The 21,691-nt window shown below is 38.7% G+C and overlaps 1 protein-coding gene across 1 annotated transcript; it reads left to right on the top strand.

Moving 5' to 3' along the window:
- Positions 1–17,388: 17,388 nt before the first annotated feature.
- LOC101244898 (uncharacterized) lies at positions 17,389–18,720 on the top strand. Its single transcript, XM_004246757.1, has 3 exons — positions 17,389–17,526; positions 17,641–17,801; positions 17,907–18,720. Exons 1-3 carry the CDS (start codon positions 17,389–17,391, stop codon positions 18,718–18,720), a joined length of 1,113 nt encoding a protein of 370 aa, XP_004246805.1.
- The last annotated feature ends 2,971 nt before the right edge of the window (positions 18,721–21,691 follow it).

Here is a 21,691-nt window from a genome sequence, read left to right as displayed (position 1 = left end):
TGGAGTAGAATCTGAACTGTCAGCCTCATCAGACGAGGCAGAGTGGACCGGTGCAAAAGGATAAGTGGCACCATGTGAAGATGATGTTTACTTAGACCTAGAAGCCTCCTCAAAGCCAGATGCTCCCTCAGGCCAGGGAGCCTCCTCGAAGCCAGTCGCTTTCTCAGAATCTGCAACAGACCCAGACGTGTGTCGGTCAGTATGGGCTCCTCATCAGACGGGGAGATAGTGACTACGCCGGACGCCATCTTCTTGGGCGTTCCCGGGTGTTCATAGCAGCACGTGTAGGTGTACAGGTTCCTGGTGGAACGTATTATGGGTCCTGATTATCGTTTGAGCCTATCACCATCCGGTGTGAGGGGGGCAACGGACTTGGAACGTCCTCTGGAGTAGACTAAGTCTTGCTTAGGGGCCATTGGTACCTATAAAAGATAGTTATTAGCTTCAGTGGAAACATCTGACACACCCAGGAGAAGCAAGACCAAAATTGAAAACACATAACACAGTGTAGTGCAGAACTGCAGAACTTGACCGACGGGCACTACAGACGGTCCGTTCGATGGAATGACGGTTCGTTGGTGGGGTCCGTCGTTGAACACTTAGCGAATATTTTGAAAATTGTAGGATTAAAGGTTTTATTCGAGACGACGGACCTGCAGAACGGTTCGTCATTTAAATGATGGACCATCGACCACCCTCGTAGGGAGACACATAGACTAAAATCTAGGAACCCTTAGCAAACAGGGTTCTGTTAATGACGACGTACATGCAGGATGGCCCGTCTATCAACCGACAGACCATAAACCACATCCGTCATTCCAGAGTTAGGCAAATATGGGGAGCGGCTATCGACGGACCCCATCGACGGTCCGTAGATGGGGTCTCGTATTGTTGGTCAGACTGATTTTTTGTAAGCCATGGTTGGTACCCCAAAGAACAATGTTCAAGCAAACTAAGATGCATTAAGTTCATCTAATATTTAACAAACCATTTCGTCATTCCGAGGGCATGTATTATCGCAATTTCAAACCAAGATTCTAAAGGACCTTCAAACCTTAAGTTGGAAACAACAACACTCAAAAAATAGTACATTTCGACAATAAACCTCCAACCCATTCATTTTCCATTATTCTAAGGGACTAGGAACTCAGTTTTAACATTTCAAGTATACAATTTTGTCCCAAAGTCAAGACCCACATGTATATTACATCAATTTAGCATCTAAATGAACGAGAATTCATTGAGCAGAGCAGAATGACATACCTGTGTACTGTAGGGGAGTTAATGGGGAGATGAATTTGTATATGAAACCACACCGAGCCAAACTTTGAACACCGATCGGAATGTAGACAGAAGCAGATGGGAGTTTGGTAGAGAAAATCTTTTGGGATTGATGGGGATTTGGGGAAGAAGGAAATCAGAGTGTTTGAGGGGGATTAAATGGGTGAGTGAGTGGAGGAGTTGAAGGAAAATGGGGAAGGAAATAGTTTGGAAGGGGATATGAAAGGGTGGGATAACATAAAAGTTTAAAAATTCAATATATAGCTGGTCGGGTCAGGTCGGGTAATTGGGTTTGGGGAACTAACGATTCCCCGTCAACTGTTCCGTCGATTGTGCCCTAACTTAGGAAAAATTAGAAATAATATCTGGGATCCACGGATGCCATCGACGATCCGTTGATGAGATGATGGTTCATTGGTTGGTCCGTTGATCAGTGCACCAGACCAAATTTCTGCAGATTTCTGGTGATTTGGTTCCTGCACATTGAACACCCAATAAGCTAATCTTTTTGTGTTTTCTGGATACTGTTTAAACACGGACTCTGGTATACTCTCTAGCAAACACTTCTAAAAGAAAGTTAAAGAAAATGCATACATAATGTTAAGTAAAAAATCGAACTAATGCACTATTCCTAGAAAATCAAGAAAAATCTATTGTTGGCTAGAAAATACATATTGGGTTGCATCCCAATCAACACTTAATTTAACTTCGCGGCACAACGCACGACTCTTGATTACTCAGAGTTCATCAAGATGGTGTGCCTCAACCACTTCATTCACATATTTTCCGCATGCCCTAGGTAAATTTTGATTTTTTGTCCGTTCACCTTGAACCTTACAACCTCCTTGTTCTCCAACTCAACCTTACCATTAGGAAATACTTGAGTGATCAAGAGTGTGCCAGTCCATTTAGACTTGAGTTTGCCTGAAAACAAGCGCAACCTAGAGTTGAACAAAAGCACTAAATTCCCAACCACAAAGTCGAGCTTCTCAATCTTTTGGTCATGGTACTTCTTCATCCTATCTTTGAAGAGGGATGAACTTTCATATGCCTTCAAGATAAACTCATCAAGATCATTTAACCCATTCAAGCTCTGCTCCGCTGCTTCATTCCAATCCATCTTCATTTTTTTCATTTCCCACATGACCTTATGCTCTAACTCAACCGGAAAGTGACAAGCCTTCCCATATACAAGTTGGTATGGATACATACCTATGGGAGTTTTGTATGCTGTTCGGTTGACCCAAAGAGCATCATCAAGCCTCTTGACCAACCCGTTCTACTCACATTCACCATTTTCGCCAGAATCTGCTTAATTTCTCTGTTTGACACCTCAACTTTTCCACTAGTCTGAGGATGTTAAGGAGTGACCACATTGTGGCGAACCCTATATTTCTCCAATAACCCTTTGAACAACTTGTTGCAAAAGTGGGATCACCCATCACCAATAACGACCCTTGGGATGCCAAATCTGGAAAATATGTTCTTTTTCAAGAACGCGGTGACACTCTTTCCTTTATTATTTGCAAGTGCTATGGCCTCCACCTATTTTAACATATAATCAACCGCCACAAGAATATACTTCATCCCATGAGAACCCACAAAAGGGCCCATAAAGTCAATGCCCCACACATCAAACAACTCAATTACAAGAATGAGATTTAAAGAGAGATCTTGCCTTCGAGAAATACCTCTATCTCTTTGACATGTATCACATGCATTGGCGAACTCATGAGCATCTCGGTGGATGCTTGGCCAATAGTAGCCACATTGCAAGATTTTAAGGGCAGTCCGGATACCACTATGATGCCCACCCACAGGCGAGGAGTGACATGCCTCTAAAATACTCAACATCTCAACTTCCGGCACACACCGACGAATAATCAGGCACAACTATTATATAAATATGCCTCATCCCAAAAGAACCTTTTCACTTTATTCATGAACTTTTTCCTTTGATTAAAGGACAAGTTCGATGGGACGATATCACTAGCTAAGTAATTTGCTAAATTGGCTAACCATGGAATCAAATCTTGAGACGCGGCCAATACATGATGATTAGGGAAAGTATCATCAATTTCAGCCTTTTCACCTAATTCTCGCATAGATTCATCCTCTAATCTGGAGAAGTGATCAACAACTTGATTTTCGGTTCCTTTTCTGTGTATCACTTCAAAGTCGAACTCTTGCAACAGTAACACCCATCTAATCAAATTGAGTTTCGCATCCTTCTTTGCCACTTAATATCTTAAGGCAAAATGATCAGTATGCACTATAACTTTGGTGCCAAGCAAATAGGAGCGGAATTCTTTTGAAGGCAAATACCATCGCAAGTAGCTCTTGTTTAGTCACAATATAATTCTTCTGAGCTTTATTAAGGGCCTTACTGGCATAATAAATGGGGTGAAGGATTTTATCCCTAATTTGTCGCAATACTACACCAAGAGCAACCCCCTTAGCATCATACATAACCTTGAATGGGTTGCTCCAACATGGAGAAATAATAATGGGCGCAGACACCAACTTCCCTTTAACTCTCCAAATGCTTTCAGACAGGATTCATCAAAATAAAATTTACATTCTTTCTCAAGTAACTTGCACAAAGGATGTGCAATTTTTTGAAAAATCCTTGATGAACCTCCGGTAGAAACCTGCATGCCCAAGGAAACTCCTCACACCTTTTACAGAGATGGGTGGAGGAAGCCTCTCTATCACCTCGGCTTTAGCTTGATCAACCTCTATACCCTTCTCTGAGATGCGATGGCCTAATACAATACCCTCTTTCACCATGAAGTGACATTTTTCCCAATTTAGCACAAGGTTGCATTCTTCACACTGTTGACACCCAAATTTTGACCCTTTCCGATAACAATAATTTTCGAGTTTCTTAATTTTCTAACGAGTTAAAATAGTCGACTTTATAAGATTAAAATGATTTTCAAGTAATTTTTGTTGAATTTTATAGTTTTGGAAGTGATGAATATTTTTATATATTTTTTACAATTAGTTTATTTTATGAAATATTCAAAAATCGTCGCAAAAAGTTTTTAGTTTTATTTAGCACTTTTTGAAGTTAGTGTTAATGACTTGTAGTTCAGATCCTTAGTATAGTTAAATTTACTACTTTATCTTGTTTAAGTAACATATATGCTTATAATTTTATGTATATAATTAGTTTTTTTAATAAATCTTCAAAAATCATCTCAAAAGGATTTTGGTTTTACTTACTTTAATAAATTAAATTTCACTTAAATTAGTAGCGCATAGTTTTGAGTCTTTAGTTATGATTAATATAATTTAGCTTATCTTGTTAATTATGAATCTCGTTTATTAATCGATATTGAATTTGCTAATAAACTCCTTTTGGTCGAATTTTAAATTTTATTATTGGCCAAGCCATTGACTCAAAATCCTGAATTTGAAACTATTTAAAATAAATTGGGCCCTCTTTTCTTTTTATATATTTCATCCCAATGTCAAACATTTATTTCCCAAATCGACCCAAAACCATTTTGCAACAACCCAACTAATTTTAGCCCATCAATCAGCCCACACCTTTTTAATGAGACCCACCTTCTTTTTACACACATAAAAAATCCAACACTTCCCAGTAAACGACGTTCCAACGTCTACATTTTCAGACAAATGACAACTTATGGTAGCACGCGTGAAGGCCACCCCAGACCCCTACGCACTCCGCTACGCTTCACACAGTGCGAGTTCACGAAACGCGACAACGATAGATGTAAGGAACCCCAACGTCTACATTCTCCTTTGTCCTCCTCGCAACAGGCGTCTGTGCCTGCCATTTTTCGTCCTTGCCTCTGTGAAATCGAGACACATAGCGCGAGTAGGACGGTAGCTTTGATCTAAATCATCCAGCACTCTTTTCCTTTTCCAGATATTGCGGGATTTTGGTTGAATCTCATACGAGAAACCCAGTTGACCCCTTTGTCCTTGGGGTTTTTTTTTGAATTTTTAAAGGGGACTTGGATTTCTTTTTACCCTCGACCCATCCCTTCCCCCTCTAAAAAACCCTAGTTTTTTTTTAGCATATATAGGGTTAAAGGGGATTTTTCTAAAAAGAGATTTTTTTGGGGGGAGTTGAAATTTTGAGTTGGAAATTTTTTAGGCAGAAATCAGAGAAAATATTGAAAGTACAAGGAGAAAGAAACTGAAATTGAGGTCTACGTTAAGAAAGTTTGAATACTCATTTAGTTTGAAATTCTTGAAGGGGTTTTGTATTTGAAGTTTATTCGAACATTTAACTAAAGCTCTCGAAACTCTATGTTGGTGGTAGAAGTCGTATTTAAACTCTCTCTCGTCTCAATACGCTGCCTGAAAAGAGGTAATTTCCTTCCTCGATTTTGTTGTTTGCTCTAGCTGTTTTAAGCTCTCTATTTATATGTTCCTAATTTATAACTTTTTATGTATAATGGTTCATTGTATAATTGAATTCTCTGTTCTTGCTGAAATCTCGACTATTGTTTTACTCTAGTATAGCTAAAACTCTTTATAGTATGCCTTTTAGCATATTTGTTGTATTTGTTACCTTAGCTGATGATTCTACTTTGCTTTCTTAGTGGATCTCCTTGTTATTTATTCAAATTGTGTCGTCTATCACTGCTTACTTTTATTTTCATGCTCGAATATCACAAATCTGATTTGTGAGTTGTGAATATATCCTCGATAAAGTGCGGAGTTTCATCTTACGGTTTTATTTAAGCATTTAGTATTCTGCTTTAGTTTTTTGTTTGTGTTTTTGAACTTAAACTAATGTAGTTGTGTTATTTTGTTGGATGCAATATAGTTGCCTTGATCTTTCTTTTCCTTTTTTTTTTCTTTTAGTTTAAGTATGTGATTTAGAATTTGTCAATCTTCAAGAAACAAGAGTATGAGGAAGAACCTCAAAATTAATCAATGTGTTGGTTCTTTGTTTAAGATTATCCCCATTTACTACACAATGTTTTTTATTTTATTTTATTGTATTCTTGTAAGTCCAAGCATACCATCCATCTCTTTAAGTGTATAAGTGTTCTGTTCATTATGTTACCCTGCAATTAGTTTAAATTTGATGATTCGTAGTGTGATTACCATCTTTTAAGCATTGTTTGTTGTTGTCCTATAAGTACTATATGTTTCTCATACATGAGAGTTTCTTTTAGATTTTTTAATAAAAAAAGTTACTTGGCTCTCCTTTATTTTCTTTACAAAATACCTGTGCTAGTTGGAGTATTTCTCATCTATTTTTTGTTTGAAAAACATATTTAAAGTTTATTCCTAGTCTAATTTTTGATGACTTGTTAGTTTTAGTTTCTTAAAAAATAACATGGTGCTTTGACCATGTAATTTTTTTTCTATTGCATCTTTCTAGTAGATTTAAAAGTGGAAATTCAGGTAAAACATGACCTTCTTGTTGTCATTATATATAACTTTATGAACTTGCTATTCACCTCATATTTTGACTTATAGCTTGAAGATCTATTATGGTTTTATGCATTCTTTCTAGTTGCTCATTTCATCCATTTATCTATTTGTTATAATAAAGTTTAATGGTGTGAATATCCGATAATTATGGTCTACTGCTAGTTTTTCTTTTTATCTATTTGAATTTTTTTAAACTCAAGTTACTGCCATATCCATTTTATTTGTAAATTATGTTCCAACGCATTTTATCATTTGGTTATCGGTAAATTTTCGTGTATCGATGTTATCAAAGATTTTATTTATTGTCTATTAATTTTTATTTTATTCTTTGTCGCATATGAACTTGGTCCGAGTTCATCATGAACTTATTGTTCTGTTTTTGAAAAGAGCCGTAAAGTCTCAATTCTTCCTCTCGAGTTGGTTGTCCATAAGAATAGACGAGTAGATCTTGAAGTCCACTGAAGTCGAAGTGGAAGAAGTAAAGAGATTGGGCCACGATGACCCAAGTTTTATTTTTTTTGAGATTTTGTATTAAGTTATTTTGGGTCTAAGCCCTTGTCGTCTTTTATTTTATTGTATTTATTTTGTGTAATTATTTATTTAGTTTAGGACAGGTACAAAGTGGGTCGAAATCCATAAAGGAAATGGGTCAAAAACCCAAAACAGGTGAGTTCAAATACCGGTCAAGGGGAACAGAACCCGGATTTGGACCCAAATCTCTCCCCCCTCTCTCTTATGTCTTGTTTATTTGCTTGCATTTGTTAGTTAGTTTTAACTTAAGAAACTTCCAATACCCCGCAAACACTATCTCATTTTAACAATCTTAAAGTAAATCAAGTTTAAGTAGTTTTCAAAATAATTTCTTCAAGTTAGGTGTTTCACTTAGGTAAAAGTTAAACATTAATTTTCAAACAACTCTAAAAATATCTTTATCGCAATTTTAAGTTTTAGCGAAATTAAGTTAGTTGCCGAAAAGCCATATTAATCAGAACGTCTTAGGTGCTTTCAAAACCTTCATAAGGCATTAATAGGAATCCCCGAATCCATCTAAATATTTTCAAATAATTTTTCTATTAAGTCTTTTGAAAACAAGTTATCTTGATTGTTCTTAAAAATTAAGTGGCGACTCTCAAGAGGTCAAAAATTCTTAAAACAAATAATTTTTGTTTGCTTAAATTAAATCGAAATGGCGACTCCGCTGGGGAGTAGGAGGATTCTAACCTTAAAATTAACTTTATTTGGATATTTGTAATAATTGCTTACTTGTTTTGCAATTGTTGCATTTCATGGCATATTTCCGCCAAACGGCAAATAGATTTATTAGGAAAACGAAAGTTACGTGGCTTTCCACGGATCTCTTCAGAAATACACAGAAATTCATTTGGAAGTATCAAACAAATAGTTGGAATGCGGTCATCCTACGTTGTTTGGTAGCTTCACGCCGATGTTTGTCTGAATCAGGTAACTATCGACCTAAAAACTATCCTAGAAAGCCTAAGCTAGAGTGAAACCAAAACAAAAATTAAGAATTAGCCTAAGACTTCTTAATTCCCAAGGCGTATTATGTCCATTTAGTAGAAAACCTCCAAAATTATGTCCAAGGTCTCCAACCTCACGACACATCATTTTATGTGACATTTGAATGATGTACGTGTGAAAACCAATTTGGGGATGGGTAAGCCAAACTAGTTTTCATTTTGTAGATATGGATCGTTTCCCAAAGTTTGACATGGTCATAACAGCTCCACCCCAACTCACAATGTGATTTAATGATCTCGACGGGGATCATAGGAGGACCCTTAACAAATATGTGCGTGCATTGATGGAGTTGATCAACATGAACGGCTGGCCGGAACTGCTTGAGGTGCTCACCAACTTTTGGGATAACCAAAGAATGGTATTTCAATTTGACCGTGGAAATTACCCAGACTATGGAGGAGATCAGAGAATGCATAGACATAGTAGGTACTGGGATAGAAAAAAAAGGCAAGAAGTCAAGAAGACATTTTCATCCCTAACAAACCTTCCGTGGAAGATATTGCAAACTAGCTCGGATTAGGGAAAATTTTTATCTACTGGTGTCTAGATTCCCACATACTTTTCAGTGACCTTTATGTCAGATTTGGGCATGCAAGTCACTTCGCTAATACAATCAAGAGTTCAGGGTTTCCTATAGGGAATGGAACGAAATTCGTCCGCTAGCATTTACCATAGTATTGTTGGGAACAATGGTCTTCCCACATGGCCCGAGTTTGAGCATCAACACTCGAGTTTTAATGCTTTCATGCACTCTATTCAAGGGGTACATGAATCAAGGACAAGTGAGGTACTACTGCATCACTCCGGTTATCTTGTTTAATATGTACCGAGCCCTGGGAGAATGTAGAGAGGGACACTGCTATTCCCAAGGTTGAAATCTACTTCTTCAGTGGTGGATTTTAAGCAATCTGGAAAAAGGGAGCTGGGACTCAGAAGTTACACACCCTCGATCATAAGAACACCCTCAGAGATTTAAATGATATGCTATATTGGGCAAATATGGACAATAGGAGAACTAGAGGAATATGGGCTCAGATTTTCTCATAAATAAGAGAAGACGATATTCAATGGATGCTAGATCGCTTCATCTCAAAAGAGGTCATCATAAAGAGTCGGAGACAACTTGTGCTTCCTTTAATAGGTATTCGGGGAATTCGCCCTTGTGCGCCTTTTTGAGTCATGCGGCAGTTTCGAAGGATGCAGACTATACCTGGAGATGCATTTTATGGCACCTATGTGTATGATATTGGGGACGATAGAGTACCCGAAGCTTCGGAGATGCTGAAAGAGTGGAAAGGTGCTAAGCGATTGGATGAAAACACCATCGCCCCAGATCGATTCAATGTTGGATATGACAAGGGTTACAAAGAGTGTCTAAGAGACGACATACAAATCATATCCTTGCCAATTCTGCAAATTTTTTGCAGTGTAACGGACCGAGAAGCCAAAGTGGTGGACGAGCTCAGAGAGGTGAAAAAGGAAGCTCAAGAAATGTATGTCAAATTTGTCGAAAACCAAGAGGCTCTTGAGAAGGAAAATAAAGAGGTGGAAAGACTAAGACGTGGTTATGATTATCTCGATACCTAGGTCAACGAGAAAACTGAGAGGATACGACACGAAAGCTTGGAAGACAAAGAACGGCTAGGAGAAGGATTTTTGCTAATAGTGCGATATATGCATCAACTATACATGACTCAGGAGAACATCGATGGAGTAGGACTATCTGGAGAGACATAGTGGATTTCGCCCCTGTGCGGGTTTTTCTATATGTATTTGTCATTTTAGCCCCTGCGCGGGCGTACCTTTATTACACTCACATGGCCTTTGTGTGAGTCTGTCTTTTAGTGTTTTATCCTTTTATTTCTCCCTTTGTGAACATTGTTATTTATTTGGGGGGGGGGGATTGTCTATTTGGTTCAAATTAACGCATACATCAATCAAATGGGCTAGGCCTACCCTTGGCATAAAAGGGTCCCTTGTATGTTTTATGACGCGATATATGTGCTACTTATTGCTTATGTGTTATGTTGGTATCAATGAGGATATTGAAAACCCACTCTTTTCCAGAAATTTCCAAATATACAGAATTCAGTATTATAAATATTCGAACAAAATTTCCTAAGTCTTAAGTTTCTCAGGCAGAAGACATTTCTTATCTCCAATTCCTAAACACTACTCTATAGTCTCAAGAAAGTCAAAATCGCCGCTATGGACAAAAGAAAGGGTATTCAAGCTTAACCAAGTGAAGAAGAGAGGATCGAGATGCAAAAGCAGCGCAGAAAGCGTCTGTACACTATTTCCTCCCGAGAGCCCCGAGAAGGAAATGAATGAAAAAATTATGTGGAGGAAAGTTATGAGGAGATACTTGCCCATCCACCTTCTTTCGAGGGACGTCTGGCGAACGGAAACAACAAAATTTCTCTCAAGGCATATCCGCACGAAGGCCGGAAGAAGATAGAGGTCATCTCGTTCTCTCTCATTATTGAACACTATCGGTATACGTGCTTGCTAGGACCCATTAAGAAAGTGTCACTCCCAAGTGGGATTAGGAGATCTTCACAAGACATGTGAATGTCATCTTACGGAGAAAGGACATACATTAGAGGAGTGTATTGGGTTTAAAAACGCAGTTTGTTATTTATCCAGTATGGATATACTCCTTACACTTGGGGTGACGACATCATCCTTGCATGTGATAAACCACGTCTCAACATACTATTCACAGAGGGAACTAGATTCTTAAATTGCTCATTCACACCTTTCAAGAAAACAATGAGGGAAATCTACTCGGATTTGGTTCAGAATGGCGTCTTTACCCATTACTACAAGAATGTGGACATGCAATATTCTCTTCAACACAAAATCCAAAAGCGTTGTCCCTATCATTATCACATTACAGACCATAACATTGAAAAGTGTCTTGACTTTCGTCACGACCTCGAATCCCTCATCAGTATGGAGAAGATTCAAGTTGAGACCGTTCCCTTGGCTAAGATGAAGATGACGATTAGAAGATGACTGAGATGGAGTCATTAGTTTATTTTTAAAGGTTTGATGTTTTTCCGTTTCCGTGTAATCCTAATGAATGAATGAATGAATGAAAATATTCTCTTTTGTACTCGAACTACGTTGGGCCTAAACTCTCCTTATGAGATACGTAGGAAGCCTTCCCAGGACCAGCCCCTATCTTTAAAAATTTTCATTCTCCATCTTCATGTTACGAGAAGATACGAAGGCCAAATCAACGGACGTCAAAGAGCAGCTACAAGAAGACCGTAGCTCAACGTGATTTAGCCTTTATGAGACAAGTGTCAAAACTAAAACAAACAAACTCCTGCTTATTAAAAAATGTGTTTCCATCCTTACTCGTGAGTTGAAGATATCCTCAAAAAAAGAAACTTGTGTGTTTATCTGCTCTCTGTGCGATATTATGCATTTTGTATACTGAATATGCAATGACAAATCTACCTTTGAGTTTTTTTCCTTCTCGGGTACTTTGAAACTGATATGTGTCAATCAAAAGCTGGCAGATCATTCCTTTTTCATCAGATCAAAAGATCTCGCAGATTCCTTCCCTAGACAAAGCTGAGACAAAGGAAGACAATTATGGGGGATAGTAATGAAGAAGTAATTCTTATTGATGTTGTGGTGTCTCGACCCACCACAGCGGACCAGAATGAGTTGATTCTGCAGTTGATGCAACAAATTGCAGAGATGAGGGTAGAAATGAAAAGGAGACATGATCTGCCTCCACCATGATTTGCTGCTAATGCTGTTGATGGGAGACCTCCAATCTACTTCCCTTTTTCAAATATGGATCCAACCTAGAACCAACCATCTACACCTGTTCAGAATCCTTCGTTTATATATCAGATTACCTAAAATCCCCAATATGCTTCCGCATCCTACCAAACTCCACCTCCTCTTGAAAACAACCACCCCCAAATGCCACCAATTCCTCAAAATATCCTCTATCAAACCGCTCCACCACCACAAAATCAAAACCAAAATCAACACCAAAATACTTTCAATCCATAAACACCCCATCGCCACTTAAATCAGAATAACAATCCTCAGATCTACCCACAGAATTATCAAACCACTCAAAATTCCCAGAGTCCCTCTGTAGCTCCACCCTTACCTAAAAGAAGAACTTTCCAAATTCCCGTCCCTGTCAAACAAGATGTGCACGATTTTGATCTGGACCATCATGAGGAACAGGAAAGGGAGTGGAGGGCAAATGAATAGGAAAATGTGGACATAAAAGAAGAGATAAATAAGGTTATGAAAGAGCTTCAATGCATCTCTGATACCCGAGTCTGGACCTTCTAAAAGGGTTCAAGATCTTGAAGTTTTACACCTTTGAAGGAGTGGGCAACCCTATGGCTCATCTGAGAGCCTACTGTTACTAGCTCGTGGGAGTTGGAAGGGTTGAAGCTTTATTAATGTGGATCTTCAACCGAAGTTTGAGCGGGGAGGCTCTGGAGTGGTTCACCTCCCATGAAACCCAACAATGGCCCAGCTAGAATGCTCTAGCAAAGGATTTTACTCGATCGATTTGCATATAATGTTGAAATCGTTCCTGATTGATATTATTTGGAGAAGATGAAGTCGAAATCTAGTGAGAGCTACATAGAATCTTCTTATAGGTGGAGAAAAGAAGCTGCAAGGGTCAGACCGCTTATGTCGGAAAAGAAAAAATTGTAGAAGTGTTCGTGCGGGTGCAAGAGCCCGAGTATTATGATCAAAACCTTTTGCTCATTGGAGAAAACTTTTTCGAGATAGTCAAAGTTGGTGAGACTATCGAATATGGGTTGAAAATGGGAAAGATAGCCCGTGTTTCTGCATCACCTGGATCATCAGGAATGTTGAAGAGGAGAAGAGAATAAATCGTTGCTGTTTCATATGGGGGAAAGAAAACCCCTAGAATATCATCATATTCACAGGGTCATTCTCGGCTTTCCCGAAATTCCTACCAAGATTGCTACACGCAAGCTAGTCATCCTAATAATCCTCCAATTTATAAAAATGCTACCTCCACTTATCAAAATGTCCAAGCTCCACTTTACCAAAGTTCACCGCCGAAATACCCAAATTCATCTCCCATTAACTCAAAATCATCCTTACCCTACCAAATTCCATCTCCCTACTAGGGTGTTGCTCCGAATTGTGCTAAAGTGCAGTCGAGCTACTGAGCACCCCCTCCTGCGTATCAAGTCCAAGCTCCACCATATCAAAATACCCACCCAAACTACCAAGCTCCAATGCCAAACTACCAGAAAAACTCATATCCCAAAAATCAAGCTCCCCGTTTGAACAATACAAGTTATCCACAAATACCTCCTCCATAAGAAAGTTATGATACCCTCGACCTCGATTCGAGAAGAAACCTTTGTGGAATTTCACTGCACTCGCAGAATGACGAACAAAGCTGTACGAGCGACTGGCTGCGGCCGGATCTATACACCTAGTGGGGTCCAAACCCGTGGATATCAATTCAAAATTCTATAGGCCAGATAAGAGATGTGCTTATCATTCCAATAATGTCGGGCATGATATTGAGGACTGTATCAACCATAAGCACAATATTCAGGATTTAATTGACCAAGATGTGGTTTCTCTCCAACTAGCTGCACCTAATGTCAATACCAATCCTTTGTCGATTCATGGAGGCAACAACGTTAGTATGATAGAAACAGATGATGATTGGTGTGGGACAAAAGTGAAAACTCCAATTGTTCATGATGATTTGGAAAAGTTTGTAGTTTCATTAAGCATCAAAGAGAAGAAAGATTTCGTTATCTTGACACCCGCAAAGACTGTTGCCTTGGTTCCATAAAAAACTCTTATCAAGCCAAAATTTGTGATTAGGCTGCTGCTGCACAAGGTATGACCCGATCCGAAAGATGTTACTCATGAGGAGCTTGATTTCGGAGGTCAAAAGAAGGATCAAGATAAAAGGCCAATAATTGAGGGTGAGGTAGAGGATTTCTGGAGAAGAATGCAGCCGAAAGATTATTCTATGATCAAGCATTTGGAGAAGACTCCAGCCCAAATTTTGGTGTGGGCCTTGCTGAGTTTTTAATTACGCATGCAGGATTTGATGATACATATTGCCCGTTGGAACAAGTAGCGATATGTGGCTGCTATGATTAACTAACTTATCCGAGGGCATCAGATTAGTTTCTATGACGATGAATTACCTTTTGAAGGTAGGTCAAACAACAAGGCATTGCACATCATTGTCGTATGCCGCGAGAAGATCATAAATCGTGTCCTGGTGGACGATGGATCAGGTCTAAACATTTTCCCGTTGTGAACATTGAGGCAGCTAAAGTTTCACTTGGGAAAGCTGGAACAAAACCAAGTCAATGTAAGAGCCTTCGATGGAGTACAAAGAGATACGTTAGGAGCGGTCAATGTGATAATCCAAATGATTCGAACAGAATTCAGTGGAACCTTCTTCTGGGAAGGCTTTTTATTTACATGGTTGGAGCTGTGACCTCTACCCTGCATCAGATGATGAAACTCATTTCGAAGTACGAAGAGCTAGTAATTCTTGGCGAAGGTAGTCATTTTGGAAAAAAGGCACTAATTATCAATGAAGTCTCTCGAGATACTAATTTCTACACGGTGGAGCTGGTAAATGCCATCGGTAAAGACTTGGCCCCACAACCTCTCATGCCTTCTGTGTATAAGATGATTGCTACTGTGATATTGCAAAGTAGATTTGAACCAGGCATTGGATTGGGAAGGAATTCACAAGGAATTGTTGATCCCATTCAAGTTCCTGTCTAATGGGCAAGGTATGGATTGGGGTACATCCCCACAAATGAGGATATGAAGACGAAGAAGAAGAATGATCAAGCATTGGCTAAGCTGATCCCATATTTGTATCAATCATTCCCAGTCCAAGAGTATGCCGAGCATGACGACCTTATGGAAGGAATATTTAGCCTTTTTGAGGAGATCGATGCTGTTATTAAGGAAGAGGTCGAGCTAGCTGGAATCCATACAGCTGATCCCCGGGAGATACTACAGAATTGGACCTCCACGTTGATTCTGATTCTCCAAAATCCTTGGTAGAAAGGCATCATTTATGCATATTTAGATCGGCGGTGGGCTGAAAGAGACCCGAGACCCACCATTTTGTATTTTCTTAATTTCTTGAACTTTAAAATTTCCCCGTGATGTTTGAAAAAGGAAACAAGGCCCTTTTCCATAGCCAAAGTTTTCATTATTTCCTATTTGAATGAAAGCCTCTTATATTTTAAAATTTGTTTATTTACTCATCTGTTATACTTTGATTTCCTAACTTTGTTGTTTATGGTTTCAGTAATGTAAGTTTTAAACCTGCCTATGTCATGTCAAGTCGCGAGCTGAACAAACAAAAGGAGGCTGGTGATGAAAAGATTGACGTTTATGAGGAAAAAAGTGAGGTACCAGAATATGTTGCTGAAGAATTTATACAGTTTGAAAACCAGCATAAGGCAAATTTAGAAGAAACTGAAACTGTAAATCTGGGAGACCAAGAGTGTGTCAAAGAGGTCAAAATCAGCGCCCACTTGAATGAATATCAAAGAAAGGGCCTGATTCATTTACTCACCAATTAAATTGATGTGTTCCTATAGGAAATCAGCAATATACTAGGGTTGAGTACCAGTGTTGTGTCTTAAAAATTACCGATTAATCCAGGGTTTAGTCTGGTGAAACAGAAGGCTCGGAAGTTCAAGCTTGAATTTAGTTTAAAGATCAAAGAAGAGATTAACAAGCAGATTGAGTCTCGTCTGGTAGAAGTGACTCAATATCCTACCTGGTTGGTTAACGTTGTTTCGGTCACCAAAAATGATGGAAAAATCAGAATTTGCATCGACTATAGGGATCTCAACAAAGCCAGCCCAGAGGATGATTTTCCATTGCCGAACATTCACATTCTGATTGATAACTGTGATAAACATGAAATGCAGTCATTTGTGGATTGTTACATAGGGTATCATCAAATTCAGATGGACGAGGAAGATGCAGAAAACACAACTTTTATTACACCTTGGGGAGTATATCATTACAGGTTGATGCCATTTGGCCTAAAAAATGCTGATGCTACCTATATGCGGGCTATGACGACTATATTTCATGATATGATTCATAAGGATATCGAGGTGTATGTAGATGACGTCAAAATCAAATCTTGCAAGAGTTCGAACCACTTGACACACTTGAAGAAGTTCTTCGATCGTTTGCGGCGTTACAAATTGAAGCTAAATCCCACCAAATGTGCTTTTAGAGTTCCAGCTAAATAGTTGTTGGGATTTATAGTCAGCAAAAGGGGTATTGAGCTCGATCCTTCTAAAATTAAAGCAATTCAAGAGTTACCTCCGCCGAAGACGAGAAAAGAGGTGATGAGTTTCTTAGGGAGGTTGAACTACATCAGTCAATTCATAGATCAATCAACCATGGTCTGTGAGCCTATCTTTAAGCTGTTGAAGAAGGAAGCTCTGACAAACTAGACTGAAAAATGTCAGACTACTTTCGGTGCTGCCAAGAAGTATTTGTCAAATCCACCGGCATTGGTTCCGCCAGGAGAAGGGAGTCTATTTTGCTGTATTTGTCCATCTCAGATAGTGCATTCGGATGCATACTCGGTCAACACGACGAGACATGAAAGAAGTAAAGATCTATCTATTACATAAGCAAGAAGTTTAGTCCATACGATTCTCGTTACACTCTGTTATAGAGAATATGATGTGCTTTGAGTTGGCTTGCACAGAAGTTGAGACATTATTTATCTTCTTATACTACACACCTCATTTCCAGAATGGACCCGCTGAAGTATATATTCCAGAAGGCGATGCCGACCGGAAAAGTAGCTAAGTGACAAATGAAGTTGAGTGAGTTTGATAATGTGTACATGACTCATAAAGCGATAAAAGCATAGGCTTTGGCTAATCATCTTGCAAAAAATCCCGTTGATGAAGAGTATGAACCACTTAAGCTTATTTTAACGATGAAGAAGTGTCATTTGTGGGTGAAGATATTACTAAAGCATATCCAGGTTGGAGACTATTCTTTGATGGAGTGGCAAATCATCAAGGGAAAGGTATTGGGGCGGTCTTAGCGTCAAAATCTGGTTAGCACAATCCCATGGCGGTTAAGCTCCAATTTAATTGCACGAACAACATGGCAGAATATGAAGCTTGTATCCTCGGTTTGAAAATGGCCATTGACATGATTGTCCACGAGCTATTGGTTATTGGAGACTCAGATTTGTTGATTCATCAGGTTTAGGGAGAATGGGCCATGAAGAACCCAAAGATTATACCTTACGTACAGTATGTACAGAAGTTGTGCAAAAGATTTTGCAAGATTGAGTTTAAACATACTCCCAGTATACAGAATAAGTTGGTTAATGCTCTCACCACCATCGGTTCTATGATTAAGCATCCAAATATTGATTATATCGATCCTCTGGATATAGAGTTGAAAGAACATTCGGTCCATTGTTCACACGTTGAAGCAGAACCAAATGGTTTTCCATGGTATTTTTATATAAAGAGGTACTTAGAGACCGGTAGTTATCCTAAAGATGCCACATCCAACCAAAAGAAGTTAATACGCTGTATGGATGTCAATTTCTTTCTAAGCTGAGAGATCCTATATAGAAGGACTCCGGATTTGGGTCTTCTTAGATGTGTCGATGCTATTGAACTGCGAATTGAACAAATTCAATCTGGAGTATATGGTACACATATGAATGGTCTCACTTTGGCAAGAAATATCCTTCGAGCCGGTTATTTCTTGATGACTAAGGTGAATGACTATTGCATGTTTGTGCAGAAATGTCAAGTGCACGGTGATTTAATTCGAGTACCACCTCACAAACTCAATGCTATGAGTTCACCTTGGACATTTGTAGCTTGGGGAATGGATGTTATTGGTCCGATAGATCCAACTGCTTCTAATGGACAAAGATTTATTTTGGTTGCCATTGACTATTTCACGAAGTGGGTGGAAGCAGCTTCATACAAGTCGGTAACAAAGAAAGTTGTGGTTGATTTTATTCAAAATAATCTGATATGCAGGTTCAGAGTACCAGAGTCGATCATGAATGGTAATGGTGCAAATCTCAATAGTCACTTGATGAGAGATATATGTGAGCAATTTAAGATCACTCATAGAAACTCAACCGCTTATCGTCCTCAAATGAATGGGCCTGTAGAAGCCGCCAATAAAAATATCAAGAAGATTCTGAGGAAAATGATTGAGAATCACCGAGGTTGGCATGAGATGTTGCCATATGCTTTATTGGGTTACCGAACGACTGTTAGAACATTGACTGGAGCTACTTCATACTTAATGGTATATGGAACTGAGGCAGTCATACCTGATGAATGGGTTAGAAAGAGAATTGATCAGTTAACTTTGATTGACGAGAAGAGAATGGTTTTCATTTTTCATGGTCAACTTTATCGATAGAGAATAATTCGTGCTTTCCACAAGAGATTCATAGCTAGAATCTTTGAAATCGGTCAATTTGTACTTAAACACATTTTTCTCATCAGGATGATTACAAGGGAAAATTCGCACCAAATTGTCAAGGACCCTACATGGTTCACAAAGTATTATCTAGAGGTGCTTTGGTCCTTTCGGAGGGATGGCACCGCATGGCCGAAATCGATCAATTCAGATGCTGTCAAGAGATACTATGTGTGAAGCTTCAGTTTACATTTCTATTATTTACTTGTAATCGTTCCGCTTCTTTGTAATTTCTTTCTAATGAACTATGTTTGATCTGAATTCTCAAGAATGAGATACGTAGGCGGCCTATGTCGATCTCGGTCGGTTTTCTTTGTAAATTTCTTATTTCATTAACCCTTGAGGGGCAACTACGTTTGACCTGATTCATGCCTCAACAGGATACGTAAGCGTCACAAGGGTTCGGTCATATTTCTCGTAAGATTTCTATTTTTTTCTTTACAATAGAAACCGGGACAGAATTTTTTGAGAGGGACTTAAAAATTTCAAGAAGAAGATTTTTCCTCAACAAGCCGAGACTGAAGATGTTTTGAAATTTGCAACAGGAACAAAATTTTTGAGATAATCTAAAAAATTTCATGATTTCCTCACCAATAATTGTCAAGGATAAGCCAATGAAGTTTACTAGGATAGAAATTTTAAGGATGACCTCAAAATTTCAACATGGGTTTATCAACAGTCTAGAGTGGCCCTGAATACTCCCTAACAAATAATTAGATATGCCTCCAACCATCAGACTCAAAGAAGTCCGCTAACCCTGACGTGACATGATACTCGGCAGTAACCATCTTTCCAAAATACTTCTTCTCAAAAATTTATTTTCTTAAAGTTTTTCCTTTTACGTTTCATCTACTTTGGCATAAAATGTTTTATCTTATCCATCAAGAGTTGGGAGATCAGCAAGACCAACCGGATATAGCAGGACGAGGAGCAGACAATTGGGGAATTGACACAGATCAGTCCGTTTTAAAACTAACGATTTTTCTATGGATGCAGATTTATAGTATTGCTCAGAAATCATCAAATTTCTCCGATTGACAAATATGATAAGGCAAGGGGGCAAAAACATTCCCTAATTTACTAATTTTTGACGGACACATGAATTATTTTATATTTCTTATACTGGAGACTTGGGAATATGAATGGTTTATTTCAATCATTCTCCAACAACATGAAGTCTATAAGGAACGTCCAGCTAGATTTGATGGTGAATCAAGCGAAAATCTCAAGAAAGAGTTTACGGTTTTCGGTTTCCGTAAAGGATGTCATCTGTATCATTATGTCAGATATGATATTACATTACCTGGATGAGTCATTTATTTTATTGTTGATCAAGATAATCCCGGATGGGTCATTTATTTTATTGTCGATGAAGACAATACATTACTTGGAGGGGTCATTTATTTTATTGTCGATGAAGACCATACATTAGTCGGAGGGGTCATTTGTTTTATTGTCGATCAAGACGATATACTATCTGGAAGTCATTTTACCATTATCATCAATTGAGCCGATATGATTATCCAGAAGGCACCCAGAAGATTCATGCATCGCGGAAGATCCATGCATCGCGAGTCAATATCCATGCATCGCGGAAGATCATGCATCACCAGTCAATATCCATGCATCGCGGAAGATCCATGCATCGCGAGTCAATATTCATGCATCGTGAAAGATCCAAGCATCGCGAGTCAATATCCATGCATTGCGAAAGATCATGCATCGCAGGTCAATATCCATGGATCGCGAAAGATCATGCATCACGAGTCAATATTCATGCATCACGAAAGAATATGCATTGCGAGTCAATATTCATGCATAGCAAGTTAATACTCATGCATCACGAGTTGATATTCATACATTGTGAGATGACATTCATGTATCGCAGAAAGTTATGCATCGCAAGAAGATATTCATGCCTAGCAGAAAATCATGCATCGCGAGAAGATACACATGCCTCGCGGAAATTTATACATCACGAGAGGATATTCATGCCCCCAAGAAATTGTGCATCGCGGAAAGATATTCATGCCCCGCAAGAAGTCATGCACTGCTTGAAAAGGAAATTGTGCATCTCAAAAGGAATATTTACCCATCGACATCAATTGTAGTTTATTTAGCGAGATTAGACGCCAAAAGAACCATCGAAGACGACATCAAGAGAAATATAAGCACAAGGCATCAGTGTTTATTTATTTCTACATCAAATGAAGAGTATATTGAAGATTATATTGCAAACATAAGACATAAGTTTTATTTGCTTTACGTCAAACCCAACGGAGTTGACGTCGAATGTAGAAGGAGAACAACTAAGTATCAAAACGGTAAAATACACTGTCTCCCATTTGAATTGCATTTTTTAAGATGATGAGGGTTATACAAGTCTTTGTCGAGAGCATCCAAAAGGATGAATTCTCCAAAAAAAAAACCCAGGTGTGGACGACATCAAAATGGATGCAGCAAAACATGGAACTTTTTCTAAGCAGCGAACTGGGACATAGTCCAAAGAGGAATGTGTAACTCTTAGGACGCGAGCAGAGGAGAGACTTCCACCACAATCAAACCACACCCTTATCAAGGCTTGTGGGTTTTTTCTTTGGCTATTGTCAGTTTTAGTTTTGCATCCGAATTTTTGGTATCTGCCGGAAGCTAGTGACAATGCGCCAAGAGCTTTGGAAATTATGTCCATGTAAGTTCTTACCTATGGATGTGAAGAGCTCCACATTCATGGTTATAAGGTTACAAGCCTCCGTTTTATTACTCAACTTTATGTGTCACTCTTCCAGAACCAAAGGTTATCTACCTTTAGATTTCCCTTTCAATCTATCGAGTTGAACTACAAACAGCCTGATTCCTTAGGTTTAAGGATATTTAGGCGGACTCAATGTTGAAAACTCAGCTGTGTTCCAAC

This window comes from Solanum lycopersicum, chromosome 9 (genome assembly GCF_036512215.1).
Source record: "Solanum lycopersicum chromosome 9, SLM_r2.1".
Classification (NCBI taxonomy): Eukaryota; Viridiplantae; Streptophyta; class Magnoliopsida; order Solanales; family Solanaceae; genus Solanum; species Solanum lycopersicum.
Note: the sequence above shows the minus strand (reverse complement) of the source record. Positions and strands in the feature narration are given on the sequence as shown.